Consider the following 17,035-nt stretch of genomic DNA (forward strand, 5'->3'; position numbering starts at 1 on the left):
TCACAACTAGAGACCATGCTCATAAGTGAAATAAATCAGACCTGCATGTACAAGCACCGCATTGTCTCACTAAAGTAAAACCTGAAAGAGTGAATATAAAGTCGGAGGTAGGATAGACATTTTGAAATGAAAGGAAAATGCTCAAGGGTAAAGGACAACTAGGATGTAGGAAAAGAGAAGGGAAAGAAGGAGAAATTTTGTATGTATGTATATACAGGATAGTTACCATAGTTGTTCTACTGTCTTCTATTTCTTTGCTGAAAGAAACAGTTAATGATTCCTTGATTGATCGATATCGCATGTCTCTGTTTTCGTGGGAAATCACTTTGAAGATATCAATATGTAACACAACAAGCATTGTTAATTTCCCACCACTTTGTTTGTAACTCTGTATTGTCTGTATTGTTCTTTTCCTATTTTGTAAATGGTTGTCTGTTTGTTAATATTTTACTTCTTTCATTTTTAAAATAAAAAAAATACGATGTGGCAGTAGGTTTGTCATAAGTGGCTTTTATCAGATTGAGATAAGGTCCTTCTATACTTATTTTGTTAAGTATTTTTTATCATGAATGGATACTGAATTTTGCCAAAAGCTTTTTCTTCACCTGTTGAGATAATCATATGATAAGCATATGTATACACATGTTTATATCAGCACAATTCACAATAGCTAAATCTTGCCCGGGCATGGTGGCACACGCCTGTAATCCCAGCACGAGGGTGGCTGAGGCAGGAGGACTGTTTCAAGTTCAAGACCAGCCTGGGCTACAAAGTGAGCTCAAGGCCAGCCTGAACTGCATAGCGAGACCCTGTCTCAAAAAGACAAAAAAAAAGGGGGGGTGGGGGCTGGGGACTTAGCTCAGCGGCAAAAGCACCTGCCTGGCAAGTGCAAGGTCGTGAGTTCGGTTCCTCGTACCGGAGAAAAGCCAAAAAAAAAAAAAAGCTAAATCTTGGAAGCAACTCATACGTCCATCAACAGATGAACAAATAAAGAAGGGCTGGGGATTTAGCTCAGCGGCAAAAGCGCCTGCCTGGCAAGTGTGAGGTCATGAGTTCGGTTCCTGGTACCGGAGAAAAACCAAAACCAAAAAAAAAAAAAATGTGACATTTATATGCAATGGAGTAGTACTCTGCTGTGAAGAAGGATAAATGTGAGACATTTGTACAAAAGCAGATGTACCCTTGAGACTATAAACTAAACCAGACACACAAGCTTTAATATTGCATGGTTTCTCTACACATAATGAAAATAAAAGGAAATAGAAAACAGACAGATCTGCATGTGGGAAGGGAACCAAGGAAATGGAAGGAAGGTAAAGGGAGGGGAATGAAGGGGATGTAAAAAGAATGAAGATGTGCTATGTCCAAGTACCAGCACCCCTCGATGTGTATAATATTCATTACTGCAAACATGTACTGACAAAAATTAAAATTTAAAAAAAAAAAAAGACGCAGAAAAGCTGGCTTACGCTGGGACTGGCAGCCCCTGGTTTGGACCCCTGTGAGGGCATATGCTGACTCAGGGCCTCCCGGGATGTGCAGGAAGGCATGGGAGGAAGACCACACCTGGGGCACCAGCAAGAGGGGTCCCCAAGCCCCCAACCTCCATTCCCCCAGGCCTGGCTCGCACCCTGCTCCTACCTGCACGTCCAGTGCAGCTCTCAAGCTTCCCAGGGGACAGACGGTGGAGGACAAAGAAATGAAGACAAGTGTCAGAATGCAGAAAGCTGAGGTCAGGTGGGGCGCTCTCTCCAGACTGGAGAAAAGAACTGCCCGCCGACGGCAGCAAGTTTATACACTGGACAGGTTGGTGTCACGTGACCCCTCTCTGCCTATTAGCTCGTTCACATGGCTCACCTTGGGCACTCTGTTCTCAGAGCTGGCCTCGCTTTAGTCCCGCATGTGCGGTCCATCTGCAGCTTCAGTCGCTCCCCACACCCACCCCAGCACAAACAGGGTGGGTCAGCAGGGCTGGGGCACCGCTGTCAGCCCGGTGAGATCACAGCTGCAGGGCACTGACAGGGGCTGGGCTGGGCTCTTAGTTTCAAGAAGCGGAGATAGGTGTGCCTGGGTCCCTGCAACCACCTTCTGGAGGCTTGGCCCTGGCTGCCCTGGAGACTTCAACCGGGTCTGCACCTCCGACCAAGGCAACCCTCTCAAGCTCTGCACCCACAGAAGGACCCGCGTCTGTGGGACGCGCGCTCTCAAACCCGCCCCCACAAAAGGGCCTGCCGCACACGTTCTGCCCCCACAAATCCCACCTCCTCAGCAGGACCCCGCCCCTGTGCTCCGCCCCACAGGGCCCGCCCTCGCAAACCCCGCCCCATAACAGAGCCCTCCCACGACCTACTCCCACAAGCCCCGCCTCCACCCTAAGCCCCGCCCCTGAAGGCCCGTCTCGATTGGCCCTCCTTTCCCAAACTCCAGGCTCCGCCCTTCGTGACAGGGAGGTGCTCGTGCAGTCACCCAGGAGGGTTCGCCTCTTCCGGTTCGGGTTGTCATGGTGGCGCCCGTCTTTTCCGGTCATAATCCGGCGTGGCAGCACGAGCAGGCCGCCCTAAACCTTTCTCTCCCTCTCCGTCATGGCGGCGCCGTGCCGCTCTTTCCGGCCACAGACTGTCATGGCGACGCCCTAACTAACCACTTCCGGGCTTAGCTGCCTCTGTTGCCCGGGCGCTTCCCATCACCGGGGATATCATGGCGGCGTCCAGAGCTCACCGGAAGTGTCATACGGAAGTGGGGCGGGGCCTCCGCCCGGAAGCGAGCGCCAGGCTGTGGGAAAGATGGCGGCGGTGGGTAATGCGGTGCCCTGCGGGGCCCGGCCTTGCGGGGCCCGGCCTGATGGGCAGCCCAGGTCCGGGCCGCAGCCGCATGTGCTCCTTACCGCGGGGCCGGCCCTCATAGCGAGCGGCGACGAGCTGGTGGCCGCCGTGTGGCCATACCGGCGGCTGGCGCTTCTGCGGCGCCTCACCGTGCTGCCGTTCGCGGGGCTCCTCTACCCGGCCTGGCTCGGGGCTGCGGCCGCAGGCTGCTGGGGTTGGGGCAGCAGCTGGGCTCAGATCCCCGAGGCCGCGCTACTGGTTCTCGCCACCATCTGCCTCGCGCACGCCCTCACCGTTCTCTCGGGGCATTGGTCCGTGCACGCGCACTGCGCGCTCACCTGCACCCCGGTAAGTGCGCGCTCACGAGCCCGACCCCGGCCACCATCCGGCCTCGCCGCGGGTCTCTAACCCGCCCGGAGCCTCCCGTCCGCTAGGCCTCGGTCCCCAGCGGCCCGCTCTCCTCTGCCTTTGGGCTCAGGCTGCGTCCTGACCGCGACGTGCGTTACTGTACTTCCTATCTCAGGCTCCTTCCTGGTGTGGCCATTTGGGTCACTAAGCTCATGGCTGCAAAAGACTAAGCCTAGAGCCCAGCACGGATCCTATGGGATAGGATGTGCTAATGCTAACTCCTTACCGGCTGTTGTTTCCTTAAAGATGGGCCTGTCCTCCAAGCCAGTGTCTCCTGCCTTGGTTTGCAAAGTGTCGGCTTGCCCTGCGGGGTGGGTTCCCGCACCTATGAAGTCTGGTCGTACAGCCAAGCCCTGCTGTCCGGGGCCCAGGCTGTTTTCCACGCTAGACCAAAGGGCACGAACTGCAGGTAGCGCTGTGTTTAAGCTGAACAGGGCCTCTTTGTGAGTAAGCGACTTCACAGCTGGTGACCTTGTGTCAGATAAGCGTGGTGACGGTGAGATCCGGGTACAACACACCGGGCAGTGTGTGTGACCCGCAGTCGGTGTTCCGAGTAAGTGAGTGCCACCCCAGAAGGCGGTGACTGTGATACAGAGCTGAAGGGAGCCGACAGCTCCCATGTAGTGGCTGCTCTGCCAGACGCAGATGACACCAAGTTTTGGAACCCAAGGCGTTGAGGTATACCTTCAGCGCCCCTCTGGCCTAATCCTGGGCGTGGATTGGCCACAAGAAGAGGGACAGGGGACAGCAGCAGGGGTGCAGGAAGGACAGAAAGGATGCCTTCCCTCTGTGGCTGTAAATGTGCGTGGAGTCCTCGTGCTCTCCCCGGTGAGACTTACGCCACGGAAAGGCTGGAACTTCCGGGCTCTGTGGCTTTGTTGGTACAGGGAAAGACCCCAGCAAAGGACAAATAAAAGAAAGGAAGTTGGGGAGTCTTGGAAGTGGTCCTCCAAGACTTGCAGCTGCTGCTGATCTGCAGCTAGAGTGTAACGGTGCACGTCCTCTCCAGGGGTGGAGGAGCGGGAGGAACTCCGCCAACTAGGAGAGGCAGATCTGGGTTTGCAGCACATCTCAGGCCGCTGCTTCTCCTCTGAGTTTCAATTTCCAGCGTCTGTAAAGTGAGAGCCGTAACACCTAACCTCCTGGTGTCACTGCGGCAAGAAGCTGAGGTGACATCCAAAAAGCAGCCGCTGCGGGTCCAGAGCCACTTCTGTGCCTTGCGCTTTTGTCCCGCGGCTTTCCTGCAGCTCGTGGTTCAATGTTCGTTGCTATTTTCCGCCTACCTCGCTGGCCGTGCATCTCCCCAGGCGTGGCAGGTGGTTAGGGTCCTCGCTGTGCTGCTCCCTGTCCCCTCCTTGCCTCCAGTTGTCCCAGGGTCTAGCGAGCAGCGGGAACGGATACAGCTCAGAACTGAGGGCGTGCTTCCTGTGTCTTAGGAAACAGCAGTGGACAGCGGGCAGTCTGCTGCCTTGGTGGCATTAGCAAGAGAGAAAATTGCCACTCAGCAGCCGATGCCACGGAGCGATAACAGACACTCCAGGGAACTTTAGATGGGACGGCCAGGAAGGGCTCCTGAGGTGGCATTTAAGCAGAGGCCAGAGGCGTCAGGGAAGCCGGCTCTATGAATGCATATTCCAGGCGGACCAGCAGGAAGGGGTGAGGGGGACAAGCGCAGGCGGGCTGTGCCCTTGCAAACTGAGGACACAGTAGATGCCTGCCGTCCCTCTTCCTGTGTGAGTTCGTGTCACCAGATCCCTGGGTGTCGGGTGCTCTCCATGACCCCAGCTTTATAATACGGACCAGAGGCACAGGGAGGTGGTGTCGCTCGTCCCAGCGACAGCCTGGGGAGTGGCCAACCAGACCGGAGCCCAGTGGCGTGTTCCAAACTTACTATGGAACTGTTGTCCCCCCCCCGTTTCCTGTGGGCCCGTGGGCCCATGAGCTGAGACGGCTCAGTGACAGTGCTTTGCCTGTCTGGCAGGAGTACGACCCCAGCAAGGCGACCTTTGTGAAGGTGGTGCCGACCCCCAACAACGGTTCCACCGAGCTTGTGGCCCTGCACCGAAACGAGGTAGGGATTGCCCGCGGGGAGACCCCGGATCGGGGGCTTGGGAGAGATTCCTGGGCACTGCCACGAGCACGCCTCACCCCACAGGGCGAAGACGGGCTCGAGGTGCTGTCCTTCGAATTCCAGAAGATCAAATACTCCTACGATGCCCTGGAGAAAAAGCAGTTCCTCCCCGTGGCCTTCCCCGTGCGAAACGCGTTCTCCTTCTACCAGAGCCACAGGGGCTTCCAGGAGGACTCGGAGATCCGCGCTGCCGAGAAGAAATTTGGGAGCAACAAGTGAGTCCCTGGTGGCCGGCAGCCCCTTCTGCGTGTGTGCTCGGAGCCTGCCTTTAGCTAGGGGTGCCCAGCGATTGGGGTACCAGGGAGGAGTGTGTGTCCCCCACACCTGCCTACCCGGGGCCTGGCCCCCAGCCCGCCTCACAAGTCAGCTCTGCATCCTCGTCTCCTCCCGCGCTCCTCTTCATTTTAAATTCTTTGTTTAAATTTCCACCCTCTCTGTTATGCTATCACAGCCCTTTAGAAATAGTGATAGAGACCTGATAGTGTGGTGGCGCACGCCTGTCCTGTCATCCCAGCACTCGGGAGGCTGGGGCAAGAGGATTGCTGTGAGTTTGAGGCCAGCTGGGCTGCATAGTGAGACCCTGTCTCAAAAAAAAAAGAAAAGAAAAGAAAAGAAAAAAAAAGAAATAGTGATAGGAAATGTTGACTGGGTGCGATCCTAGCCACACAGAGACCCAGGCAGGAAAATCTCAAATCTCAAGTTCAAGGCCAGCCGGGAAATCTTAGCAAGACCCCGTTTCAAAACAAAAGCCTGAGAAGGGCTGGGTGCGGCTCAGCAATAGGACACTGACGGGCTGCGTGAGGCCCTGGGTTCCATCCCCAGCACGGGGGAAGGCAGAGTGTATAGTGGATGCTGCGCGCCACGCCTTGTCCTTTTACCCTCACCAAAACCACCTCTGTGAGCCCGAGGCTGGGACGGGGCCGCGGGAAGCCGGGCGTCGGAGCCCATCGTGGCCACCACGACGGTTTCCTCCAGCTGGAGACCCACGGAGCTCGCTCCCGAGGCCCCTGACTCGGTTGCCGGTTGCCGTTCAGAAACTGAAAGCGTCTCCCACGGCTGTGGGTGTCACACGGGGCCATTCGGGAAGCACCGGGCCGCTGCCCGAGGTCGGCCGCCTGGCAGGGTGTGGGAGGAGCTGTATGGTCCACGGCTTCCACACGTGGGATCGTGCCGTGCCCTCTGCGGTCCCGGCCCAAGGTGTCTGGGAGGGCCCCTCCGGTTCGAGGGCACGGTGAGGACAGGCCTAACCGGCTGATCCCTTAGGCTGGCGGCCACGCACACTCAGTGCCCTGGAAGACACCCTCGGGCCCAGCTCGGCGCTCTGGGGCTCTTCGCCAGGGCCTTTTAGAAAACCCCGGTTCCATTCCTTGCGAGCTTGGCTCTGCATCCGCCTCCCCGGCCAGTCTCATGTGCAACTTCAGCCCCCCCCCCCCGCACTTGCTGTCCCCCGCTGCAGCCACCGAGGCCTCAGAGTGGGGCCCGTGCCGCCGTCATCCACTCCTGGCACTGCCGGGCTGAGGGCAGCCACGGTTGGGGGAAGCCCTGTGGGGATAGCTCCCGGGGCTTGGGACACCCTGTGGATTCCCCGGGAGGCCCGCGGGTCCCCAGGCAGGCGTGCGGACGGGGCTTGTACCCGTCAGAGCCCTGCTGCAGGTACAGGGCGTGTGCTGGTCTCTCGTAGGGCTGAGATGGTGGTGCCCGACTTCTCCGAGCTTTTCAAGGAGAGGGCCACAGCCCCGTTCTTCGTGTTCCAGGTAAAGCGGCAGCTTGGTCCTTTGTCCCTTTCCCTTTCCTCGGGGCTGTCACAGCCGGAACAAGCCTATCTGCCACCCCCAAACCCTGAGCCTGTGGATGGCACGGCCGTGTCATGCACGGGGCTCCTGGGGCCAGGCAAGGGCAAGGACAGACCGGCACGCGCCCCGCCCCGCCCCGCCCCGCAGGTGTTCTGCGTGGGGCTCTGGTGCCTGGACGAGTACTGGTACTACAGTGTCTTCACGCTGTCCATGCTGGTGGCTTTCGAGGCGTCCCTGGTGCAGCAGCAGATGCGGAACATGTCTGAGATCCGCAAGATGGGCAACAAGCCGCACATGATCCAGGTGCGGGCCAGGGCACCGCCCGGGTCGGGGGTGGGCGCAGCACGGCGGCCACGCTGATGTCGCCCCGCCACCCAGGTCTACCGGAGCCGCAAGTGGAGGCCGATCACCAGCGATGAGGTTGTGCCTGGGGACCTCGTGTCCATCGGTGAGGCCGAGTCTGTGCGTTCTGTGCGGGAGTGGGAGCCCCGCCCGGGCCTCTGGCCAACCGCACCACCTGCCCCGCAGGCCGCTCCCCGCAGGAGAACCTGGTGCCCTGCGACGTGCTGCTGCTCCGCGGCCGCTGCATTGTGGACGAGGCCATGCTCACCGGGGAGTCGGTGCCGCAGATGAAGGTGCTGGGGGCGGGGGACCGGGGTCAGTGCTGGGAGCAGGTGGTCACCTGCTTCTGGGGGCCTGGAGGTGGGAGTTCAAGGGTATCTCGGCCACACTGGCACCCCAAGACGTGGGCAGGCTGAGGTGGGCTGAGGAAACGAGGCCGAGAGGCACGGAGGCCCCCAACCCAAGCCAGTGTCCTCCTCCCCAGGAGCCGATCGAGGACCTCAGCCCGGACCGCGTGCTGGACCTGCAGGCCGACTCACGGCTCCACATCATCTTCGGGGGCACCAAGGTGGTGCAACACATCCCCCCGCAGAAGGCCACCACGGGACTGAAGCGTAGGTGCCTCGAGGCTGCCCGGGACGCGCCACCTTCCCGCTCCCCTTCCCACCCACCTGATCGCGTGGGCGCTAGGCTGAGGGGACGCGGGTGACCCGCCTCTTTCTCTTCCCAGCGGTCGACAACGGATGCGTGGCCTACGTCCTGCGGACCGGATTCAACACCTCCCAGGTGCAGCCCTCGGTGGGGCCCAGGCGGGTGGGCTCTGGGCAGGCAGTGGACACGTGAGTGGAGGCCGTCTCAGCCTCCAGAGCATCCGGGCCAAAGGACCGGCGGGAGCCCAGGGTGCAGCCCCCCTCTGGCCTGAGGTTCTGGGGAAGCCTGGCTACCAAGCTGACTTCCCGCCCAGCTAGGGGACGCTGTGTGACCCCAGTAAACAGTGTTTTGGCGGAGTGCGGGCTCTACCTGGAGCACTCACCTTCCTTTCCCAGCTCAGCCACCTCCACTGGCTGAGTTGCAGCCGTCCTGAGGCTGGGGGAGCGGGCCTGCTTCGTTCTCGGGCAGCGCTGCCCTTTTCTAGACAGAGAACCCTGTATCCGCGATCTCAGAGAGGGAGGCCACTTCCCTGTCCCCAGGAAAGTCTCTCCCCTGTCCCCGTAGGGCAAGCTGCTGCGCACCATCCTCTTCGGAGTCAAGAGGGTGACCGCCAACAACCTGGAGACCTTCATCTTCATCCTCTTCCTCCTGGTCTTCGCCATTGCGGCGGCCGCCTACGTGTGGATCGAGGGTGAGGGCCGCGGCCCCGCCCCGCTCCAGGGCCCTGTCCCTGCGGCCCCAGCCTGGCAACCCCATCTCTGCAGGCACCAAGGACCCCAGCCGGAACCGCTACAAGCTCTTCCTGGAGTGCACCCTCATCCTCACCTCCGTTGTGCCCCCCGAGCTGCCCATCGAGCTGTCCCTGGCTGTCAACACCTCCCTCATCGCCTTGGCCAAGCTCTGTGAGTAGGACAGGCGGGGCTGGGTGCCGCGCGCGCTGGGGCCGGACCCTGACCCCGCTCCCACCCCAGATATGTACTGCACGGAGCCCTTCCGGATCCCCTTCGCCGGCAAGGTCGAGGTGTGCTGCTTTGACAAGACGGGGACCTTGACCAGCGACAGCCTGGTGGTGCGTGGCGTGGCTGGGCTGAGGTGAGCGGCAGGGGGCCTGGGCCTCGGAGGTGCCCGGCAGAGGGGATGAGCCCAGCCTGAGCCTGCAGGTGAAGACTGCTCAGGGCCCTGCCCTGGGACTCCCCTCCTGTCGGCCCTCGCCTCCAGCCCCCGCCAGCCGCACGCCCCGAGTGTGCCTCAGGGGGCCCCCGGGAGGCTGGCGTGGGGCCCGGGGACGCGAGTCCTCCCCAAGCCACGCTCGGTGACCGACAGCGGTTCCCAGAGCGCCGCCAGGGCGAGGCAGCGCCACCACCGCTACCGCCCGCACCCACGTCGCCGCGCCCTTGCAGGGATGGGAAGGAGGTGACCCCCGTGTCCAGCATCCCTGTGGAGACGCACCGGGCCCTGGCCTCGTGCCACTCGCTCGTGCAGCTGGACGACGGCACGCTGGTGGGTGACCCCCTGGAGAAGGCCATGCTCACAGCCGTGGACTGGACACTGACCAGAGGTGAGGGGCTGGGCCGCCTCCCCCGGCAGGCGGGCCCACCGCGAGGACCCAGGGCCGGCCACGTCCTTTGCGTCCCCGAGCTGGGACTCAGCCCGCCCTGCCGAAGCCGCAGCGCCAGGGTCCCCCAGCGCCCCCAGCAGATGCCCCCCTCCTGCAGGGCCTGGGGAGGCCGGGCGGAGCCGGGGAGGCCGGGCGGTGGCGGGGGCCTGGCTGCCTCTGGAGCGAAGCCGCTCAGGACTCGTGCTTATTTGTTTCCAGATGAGAAAGTATTCCCCCGAAGTATTAAAACTCAGGGGCTGAAAATTCACCAGCGCTTTCATTTTGCCAGTGCCCTAAAGCGAATGTCCGTGCTGGCCTCTTACGAGAAGCTGGGCTCCACCGACCTCTGCTACATCGCGGCCGTGAAGGGGGCCCCCGAAACCCTCCACTCCATGGTGAGCCGGCCTCAGCCCGGGGGCGGGGAGGGCCGGGGCGGACGCTGACCCCCCCTGCCTTCCCTGTAGTTTGCCCAGTGCCCGCCCGACTACCACCACATCCACACCGCGATCTCCCGGGAGGGCGCCCGCGTGCTGGCCTTGGGGTACAAGGAGCTGGGGCACCTCACCCACCAGCAGGTAAGGCCCCAGGCCGCTGCCCTTGCGGAGAGCCACGGGGCGCAGCTCAGGGTCCCCAGGCCCGCTCCGCGCCGCTGGCAAGTACCTGGGCACGCTCCGCCCTCGCCCTACGTCCGCTCATCCACGGATCCCCGCCCCCGCCTCCACCTTGGCTCACCTGGTCCCGCCCCCTCAATGCTTCTAGAACTCACGGCAGGCCCTAGCTCTGTGCAGAGGCCGAGTCCAAGACATGGCCCCCACTCAGCTCGGTCCCTGCCTCCCTCCCGCACACAGTGCCAGCTGCACCCTCTGCAGGGTGGCCGTGTCCCCGTGCAGCACACGCGCTCCCTGGGGGCGGGGTCGTCCTGGGGAGGGGACGCGCTGAGGCGCCGTGTCTGCCGCAGGCCCGCGAGGTCAAGCGGGAGACCCTGGAGTGCAGCCTCAAGTTCGTGGGCTTCATCGTGGTGTCCTGCCCGCTCAAGGCCGACTCCAAGGCTGTGATCCGGGAGATCCAGAACGCGTCCCACCGGGTAGGGGCCGGGCGGGAAGGGGCGGCAGGGGCTGCGCCAGCCGCGGGGCCTCCAGAGTGAGGAGACCGCGGGCTGCGGCTGGGTGCAGTCGGCGCGGAAGTGCTCGCTGCCCTGGCAGGAAGTGTGGCCTGTCTGCGGGCCCCTCGCACACCCCTCACAGTTCCTGCGGGCTCCCCGGGGGCAGGGCCTTCGCCCCAGCGCCTCAGACGCACTCCCGCAGTCACACACACTTGTCAGTCGCACTCACACTCACAGCCTGCCTGCCAGAGGAGGAGCCAGGGCCGGGCTGGGGCAGGCGGGCAGCGTGGGCCGTCCCGGGGCTCGGCTCCTGCGTCGTTTGTGTCAGGCGCCCTGGCGGGGGTAGCTGGGGACGTCCCTCCGCAGCCCTGCAGGAGGAGCTGGGGCTGGTGGGGCTGGCACCGGCCCTGCTAAACCCACCCCTGCCCCAAGGTGGTCATGATCACGGGGGACAACCCGCTCACCGCCTGCCACGTGGCGCAGGAGCTGCGCTTCATTGAGAAGGCCCACACGCTCATCCTGCAGCCCCCCGCAGAGAAAGGTGAGTCCCGGGGGCTGGGGTCGGTGGGGGGGCGGCCAGTGGTCCAGTGACAGCTGCTGCCCGGGGGCCCAGCCTCCCACCCCTGGTCCGGTCCCACTCACCTCCCACCCCTCAGGTGGGGACTTGGCCGCCACCAGGTCCCGGCTCGTGGTCGGCGGCTGGTCTGTGCGGACACCGGCGGTCACACCAGCCCGGGTTTTGGGCGCCCTCCCCCGCAGCACTGCTCCCGGGCCCAGCAGGATGCCCGGCACACCCTCCTGCAGCAGCCAACAGCAGCACCTCTGCTGAGCCCTGTGTGGCCCCGTGGCGGTGCCCCCCACACCCACTCCGCGCCACCCTGAACAGCCTGTCTGCCCCACACCTGGGCCAGGAAGCCGGCTGGTGGGGCTGCGGGCACCTGCTCTGTAGATGGAAGGGGTGCAGGAGTGAACCCGCCTTCCCTGGGCACGGGGTGTCCCCGTGGCAAGGGGTCCACTCCGTGCAGGTCCTGGCAGGGGGCTGCTAAGCAGTGCCACACGAAGCGGGAATCTTGGGCTACAGGGGGCGAGCATTCACGGGGCCGGGTGGAGCAGAGGTGTCGGGGACCCAGCCAGGGTGGCAGCTGCAGCCGCACAGCTGGGGACCAGCGGGCAAAGCGGTGCAGCTAAACGGCCAGGACCAGAGCCGGGAGCAAAGGGAGCGGGCCTGACAGAGGGGCTGGCGAGTCTGGTGGTTCCCTGGCGTCCAGGGCAGCCTGGGCGCTGGCGAGGCCGTGCTCCATGGGGGCGAGGTGTCACGAAGCAGGCGCTGCGCAGGGCAGCACCAGTGGCCGTCCCTGAGCCTGCGCCGTCCCCAGGTGGCCCCTGCACGTGGTGCTCCATTGACGGCAGCATCGCGCTGCCCCTGACCCCGGGCTCCCCCAGGACGCTGGCGCAGGAGCACGCCCTGTGCCTCACGGGCGACGGCCTGGCCCACCTGCAGGCCAGCGACCCCCAGCAGCTGCTGCTCCTCATCCCCCACGTGCAGGTGTTCGCCCGCGTGGCCCCCAAGCAGAAGGTGCGTGGGGGGCCGGGGCGGGCTCGGGCCTGGGGTCGAACTCGGCCGCTCAGCCCGTCCTGCCCACAGGAGTTCGTCATCACCAGCCTGAAGGAGCTGGGCTACGTGACGCTCATGTGCGGAGACGGCACCAACGACGTGGGCGCCCTCAAGCACGCCGACGTGGGTGAGCAGGGCCGGGGAGAGCGCTGCCCCGGCGCAGCTCTGCCCGTGAGGAAGGAGTGCAGGGGACGCAAGGGACCCGTGGGGCTGCAGAGTCCCAAAAGGGCACGCGTGTCCGGAGAGGGGAGGACAGCTCCAAAACCCAGCTGCTGAAACAGCTGCCCATGGGTTGTAGCCTTGAGCTGGTGTCAACAGGGGACCCGACGGAGCCGGGCATGGTGGCCGTGCCTGACATCCCAGCACTTAGGCTGAGGCAGGAGGATCACAAATTCAAGTCCCACCTGGAAGGTTTAGCAAGACTGGCTCAAAATTTTACATGAAAAGGCCTGGGGCCGTACTCAGAGATAGAGCGCCTCGAAGTCGGTGGTCAGTAGCCTCATCCCACCCCGCCCCCGCCCCCACCCCCACAGAACGCCTGCGCAGTCTCCGTGCTCTTCCAGCTCTGACCGCTGTGTGCGCGAAAGGCGTCTAAGGGCTCGTCTGCCTCCTAGGGTCGGGCTTTGCAGTCAGTCTCTGCACACCGGGGTGGGTTTGATCGCTGTAGCGCTGCAGTTTTTCCTTGGTTTATTGCGGATTGTGTTTATCTCTCGGTTTTCCTGCTTAGCTCTTGGGCCAATGGGTCCCTTGGGGAGGTTGTTGGGGGGTGGGGGGGGCATCTGGGGAGTGGGGAGCTCTGCGCCCCAGGGTGAGCCTGCACCCCGTCCCGTCCCTGCAGGGGTGGCGCTCCTAGCCAACGCCCCCGAGCGCGTCATGGAGCGGCGGCGGCGGCCCCCCCGGGACAGCCCGGTCCTGAGCAACAGCAGCGGCAGGGCCAGCTCCAGGCCAACCAGGCAGAGGTCGGGGCCCCCACCCCCCGAGGAGCAGCCGGCCTCGCAGAGGGTGAGCTGGGCAGGGCAGGGGGGAGGCGCCCCGCCGCCCCGCCCCGCTGACCCCGCCCCCCCGCAGGGCCGCCTGAGCCAGGTGCTGCGTGACCTGGAGGACGAGAGCGCGCCCATCGTGAAGCTGGGCGACGCCAGCATCGCGGCACCCTTCACCTCCAAGCTCTCGTCCATCCAGTGCAGTGAGTGCCCGCGCCCCGCGCCCCTCCGGCCCAGGCCCAGCGCCCCCTGGCCCTCACACGGCCGCCTGTCTCCCCAGTCTGCCACGTGATCAAGCAGGGCCGCTGCACACTGGTGACCACGCTGCAGATGTTCAAGATCCTGGCGCTCAACGCCCTCATCCTGGCCTATAGCCAGAGCGTGCTCTACCTGGAGGGGGTCAAGTTCAGCGACTTCCAGGCCACGCTGCAGGGGCTGCTGCTGGCCGGCTGCTTCCTCTTCATCTCCCGCTCCAAGGTGGCCGGGGCGGAGGGCGCCAGGGCGGTGGCGCAGGCCCTACCGCGTGTGGTCTGTGGGTGGGAGTTGTCGCCCACAGGTGCCAGGTGGGGGCCGCGTCAGGGTTAGCATGGCTGTGGGGTGGCCTCACAGCCCTGCAGGGATGGGCCAGGCCACAGGTGGGAAGCAGTCCCCAAGCACTCAGGGTCTGCCGTGCTGTGGAGACAGTGCAGCGTTCGCAGGCCTCACGGGCAGCCTCGTGGTCAACCAGAGACCCGGCTGCACCAGTTGGTTCCGCATGCATGCTCAGGAGGCTAAGGCAGGAGGGTCAAGAGTTCAGGGCCAGCCTGGGCAAGTTACTGAGCCCCTGTGTAACACAGTGTGAGACCCTGAGTTCCACCCACATCAAGAAAGCAAAGTCCAATAGCTGGGTGTGGTGGCGCACACCTGTAATCCCAGCACTTAGGAGGCTGAGGCAGGAGGATTGTTGCAAGTTTGAGACCAGCCTGGGCTACAAAGTGAGCTCAAGGCCAGCCTGCACTGCATAGCGAGATCCTGTCTCAAAAAAACAAAAAGAAAGCAAAGTCCAGCCCGGCCGCCAGAGGGAGTGCAGGGCAGCAGGGCGGCAGCTTCCACCCAGCTCCCAGTCGGCAGCAGTGCCTCAGGCTCGGGGCGGGCAGAGCGGCCAGCGAGGGGCCCTGACCCGGCCCTGCTACTGCAGCCCCTCAAGACCCTGTCCCGCGAGCGGCCCCTGCCCAACATCTTCAACCTGTACACCGTGCTCACGGTGATGCTGCAGTTCGCCGTGCACTTCCTGAGCCTCGTCTACCTGTACCGGGAGGCCCAGGCCCGCAGCCCCGAGAAGTGAGTGTGGCCCCCTGGAGGGCGGTGGCCGCCACGGGGCTCTGCACAGGTGCCGGGGTCCCCTGGGTCCTGAGAGGACCTGACCCGGCGTGGCCCCGCAGGCAGGAGCAGTTCGTGGACCTCTACAAGGAGTTCGAGCCCAGCCTGGTCAACAGCACTGTGTACATCATGGCCATGGCCATGCAGATGGCCACCTTTGCCATCAACTACAAGGTGAGGCCACCCTCCCCGCCCGACCGAGCCCTCGCGGCCCGGCCACACGCAGCCATCGCCCTGGGTCCCTGCAGGGCCCGCCCTTCATGGAGAGCCTGCCCGAGAACAAGCCGCTGCTGTGGAGCCTGGCGGTGTCGCTCCTGGCCATCGTCGGCCTGCTGCTCGGCTCCTCTCCCGACTTCAACAGCCAGTTCGGCCTCGTGGACATCCCTGTGGAGGTGGGTGGCCCGGGGCGGGGCGGGGCGGGCCAGCGTCGGGCCTGGCCCCGGCCGCGGGTCCCCACCTCATCCGCCTCCCACCCCGCAGTTCAAGCTGGTCATCGCCCAGGTCCTGCTGCTGGACTTCGGCCTGGCGTTCCTGGCCGACCGTATCCTGCAGTTCCTCCTGGGGGCCCCGAAGCTGAAAGTGCCTTCCTGAGACAGCGGTGCTGGTACCCACCGCTCACCCTGGCTGCCGCCCCGCCGGGCAGAAGCCCTGCCAGGCCCCGGGGAGGGAACGGTGCCCCCACACCCCACAGAGTGGAAGACTGAGCTGGGGCCGCCACACGCCCGACGGCCCTGCTGGTGGGACCAGCCCCGGGCCGGCACCTTTGTTAAATAAAGCAGCACCCGAGATTTTAAGAAGCCTGCCTCCACCCTTCTGTGCCCTCTTCAGCGGGCCCCGCTCTGAGGCCGGGAGCCCTGGCAGCTCACGCCCGTGTAGCGGCAGTTTGTGTCTCAAGTCCTAACACGGTGGGCCGTGAGTGCAGCCTCCCGGGGCGTTGTCGCTGCTGCCGGACGTGTGAACCGGCGGTGCGCCCTAGGCCACAGGCATCACAGACACCCGCCGGGCCGGGCTGCTTGGGGTCCTCACGTGGTGACAGCACCCATTTCACCATCTTGTTCGTGGTGCTGGGCCTGGCTCTGAGCGAGGCAAGTGCCACATCCCCAGCGCTGCTTTGGAGACCTGTTCTCGCTGAGTTGTCCAGGCTGGCCTCAAACCTGCAGTGCCCCGCCTCAGCCTCCTAGTAGCTAGGATTGCAGGTGCATCCCATCACGGCAGAGTAGCCAGATGTGCACGCACACCTGTAATCCCAGCAGTCCAGGAGGCAGAGGCTGGAGATGGCAAGTGCAAGGCCAGCCATGGGCAACGTAGCAACCAAGCCAGACCCTTTGTCAGAGTGCAAAATGAAAGCCCTGGGTTCCATCCACAGTGTGGCCAAAAAAAGGAAGGAGAGGAAAAGGGAAGGAAATGAGCAGTGCAGGCGGAACCGTGGCTGGGAGGGACACTCTGCCGCCCTGACGCGGTGCAGGGCGGGCTGGCTGCCTGGTGAGGGCGCTGTGCCCCTCACGCCCTCCTGCTTTAGGGCACTGCCCCAGGGGATGACCCGGGAGACAGATTGCATCGCTGGGCCTGGTCCAGGGGTCGGGGCGCCAGCTGCAGTCGCCAGTAGGTAGACGCTGAGTCCCCGACCCCAAAATGCTCCCTGGAGGTCTCAGAGCAAGGGGTCTGTGTTCCTGCCGCTGAGCGGAGCACCATCCCCTGTGCTCTGCGGCTGGGCGCAGAGCCGCACACCTGTAATCGCAGCACCGTTGGAGGCTGAGGCAGGAGCATCCCAAATGCACGCCAGGTGGGCGATTTACTAACTTAGCAAGACCCTTTCTCCAAAGAAATATACATGAATAAGTACTGGCCAGGGATGCAGCGCGGTCGGAAGCCCTTGGTTTCCCAGTTCCACTAGGGGCGGGGGCTCGAGCCAGCTCGAGCTTTGAAGGTCACTAGGGCTCCCTGGGGCCGCCCCGGGGACTTCGGATGCGGCTGCGGTCAGTGGCGCTTCAGGTGTCCAGCAGGGAGGCTGTGGCCGGGTCAAGTCAGCGTGGGCTCGGGGACCCAGCAGGGCTCGGGGCACGGAGGTCACCAGGTCGCAGGGAACGGGAGGCTGGGATGGCACCCCGGCCGCGGGCTCCAAGGTCAGAGAGGGGTGCTGGGCTGCGTGGGCTTGGAGCGGCGAGCGGGCCGCGTGGACCGAGCCCTGCGAGGGCGAGGGCGCGGGCCGGGAAGGTGCGGGCCGGGGCGGGAGCT

The 17,035-nt window shown here is 63.7% G+C and overlaps 1 protein-coding gene and 1 long non-coding RNA gene across 2 annotated transcripts in view; one reads left to right on the forward strand and one right to left on the reverse strand.

Annotated features, from left to right (window-relative positions):
* LOC106147174 overlaps positions 1 to 2,653 on the reverse strand; it is a 6,438-nt gene extending 3,785 nt beyond the window's left edge. Inside the window, exons 1-2 of the long non-coding RNA XR_001231952.1 lie at positions 1,858 to 2,653; positions 1,642 to 1,666 (exon numbers count right to left, since the gene is read on the reverse strand). This is a non-coding gene — a long non-coding RNA (uncharacterized LOC106147174). The remainder of the gene's footprint in view (positions 1 to 1,641; positions 1,667 to 1,857) is intronic.
* An 89-nt stretch (positions 2,654 to 2,742) lies between these two features.
* Atp13a1 (ATPase type 13A1) lies at positions 2,743 to 15,597 on the forward strand. Its single transcript, XM_005409647.2, has 26 exons — positions 2,743 to 3,170; positions 5,212 to 5,301; positions 5,386 to 5,576; positions 7,043 to 7,115; positions 7,302 to 7,457; positions 7,533 to 7,602; positions 7,683 to 7,789; positions 7,981 to 8,110; positions 8,227 to 8,282; positions 8,712 to 8,838; positions 8,912 to 9,049; positions 9,119 to 9,239; positions 9,548 to 9,705; positions 9,964 to 10,139; positions 10,209 to 10,319; positions 10,703 to 10,828; positions 11,279 to 11,387; positions 12,223 to 12,422; positions 12,492 to 12,588; positions 13,300 to 13,463; positions 13,530 to 13,644; positions 13,722 to 13,918; positions 14,619 to 14,761; positions 14,863 to 14,974; positions 15,049 to 15,192; positions 15,281 to 15,597. The coding sequence occupies exons 1-26, from the start codon at positions 2,784 to 2,786 to the stop codon at positions 15,389 to 15,391; spliced, it is 3,609 nt and encodes a 1,202-aa protein (XP_005409704.1). The 5' UTR covers positions 2,743 to 2,783; the 3' UTR covers positions 15,392 to 15,597.
* Positions 15,598 to 17,035: the final 1,438 nt, after the last annotated feature.

The sequence above is a fragment of the Chinchilla lanigera genome, unplaced genomic scaffold, assembly GCF_000276665.1.
Source record: "Chinchilla lanigera isolate Chin_1 unplaced genomic scaffold, ChiLan1.0 scaffold00123, whole genome shotgun sequence".
NCBI classification, from domain to species: Eukaryota; Metazoa; Chordata; class Mammalia; order Rodentia; family Chinchillidae; genus Chinchilla; species Chinchilla lanigera.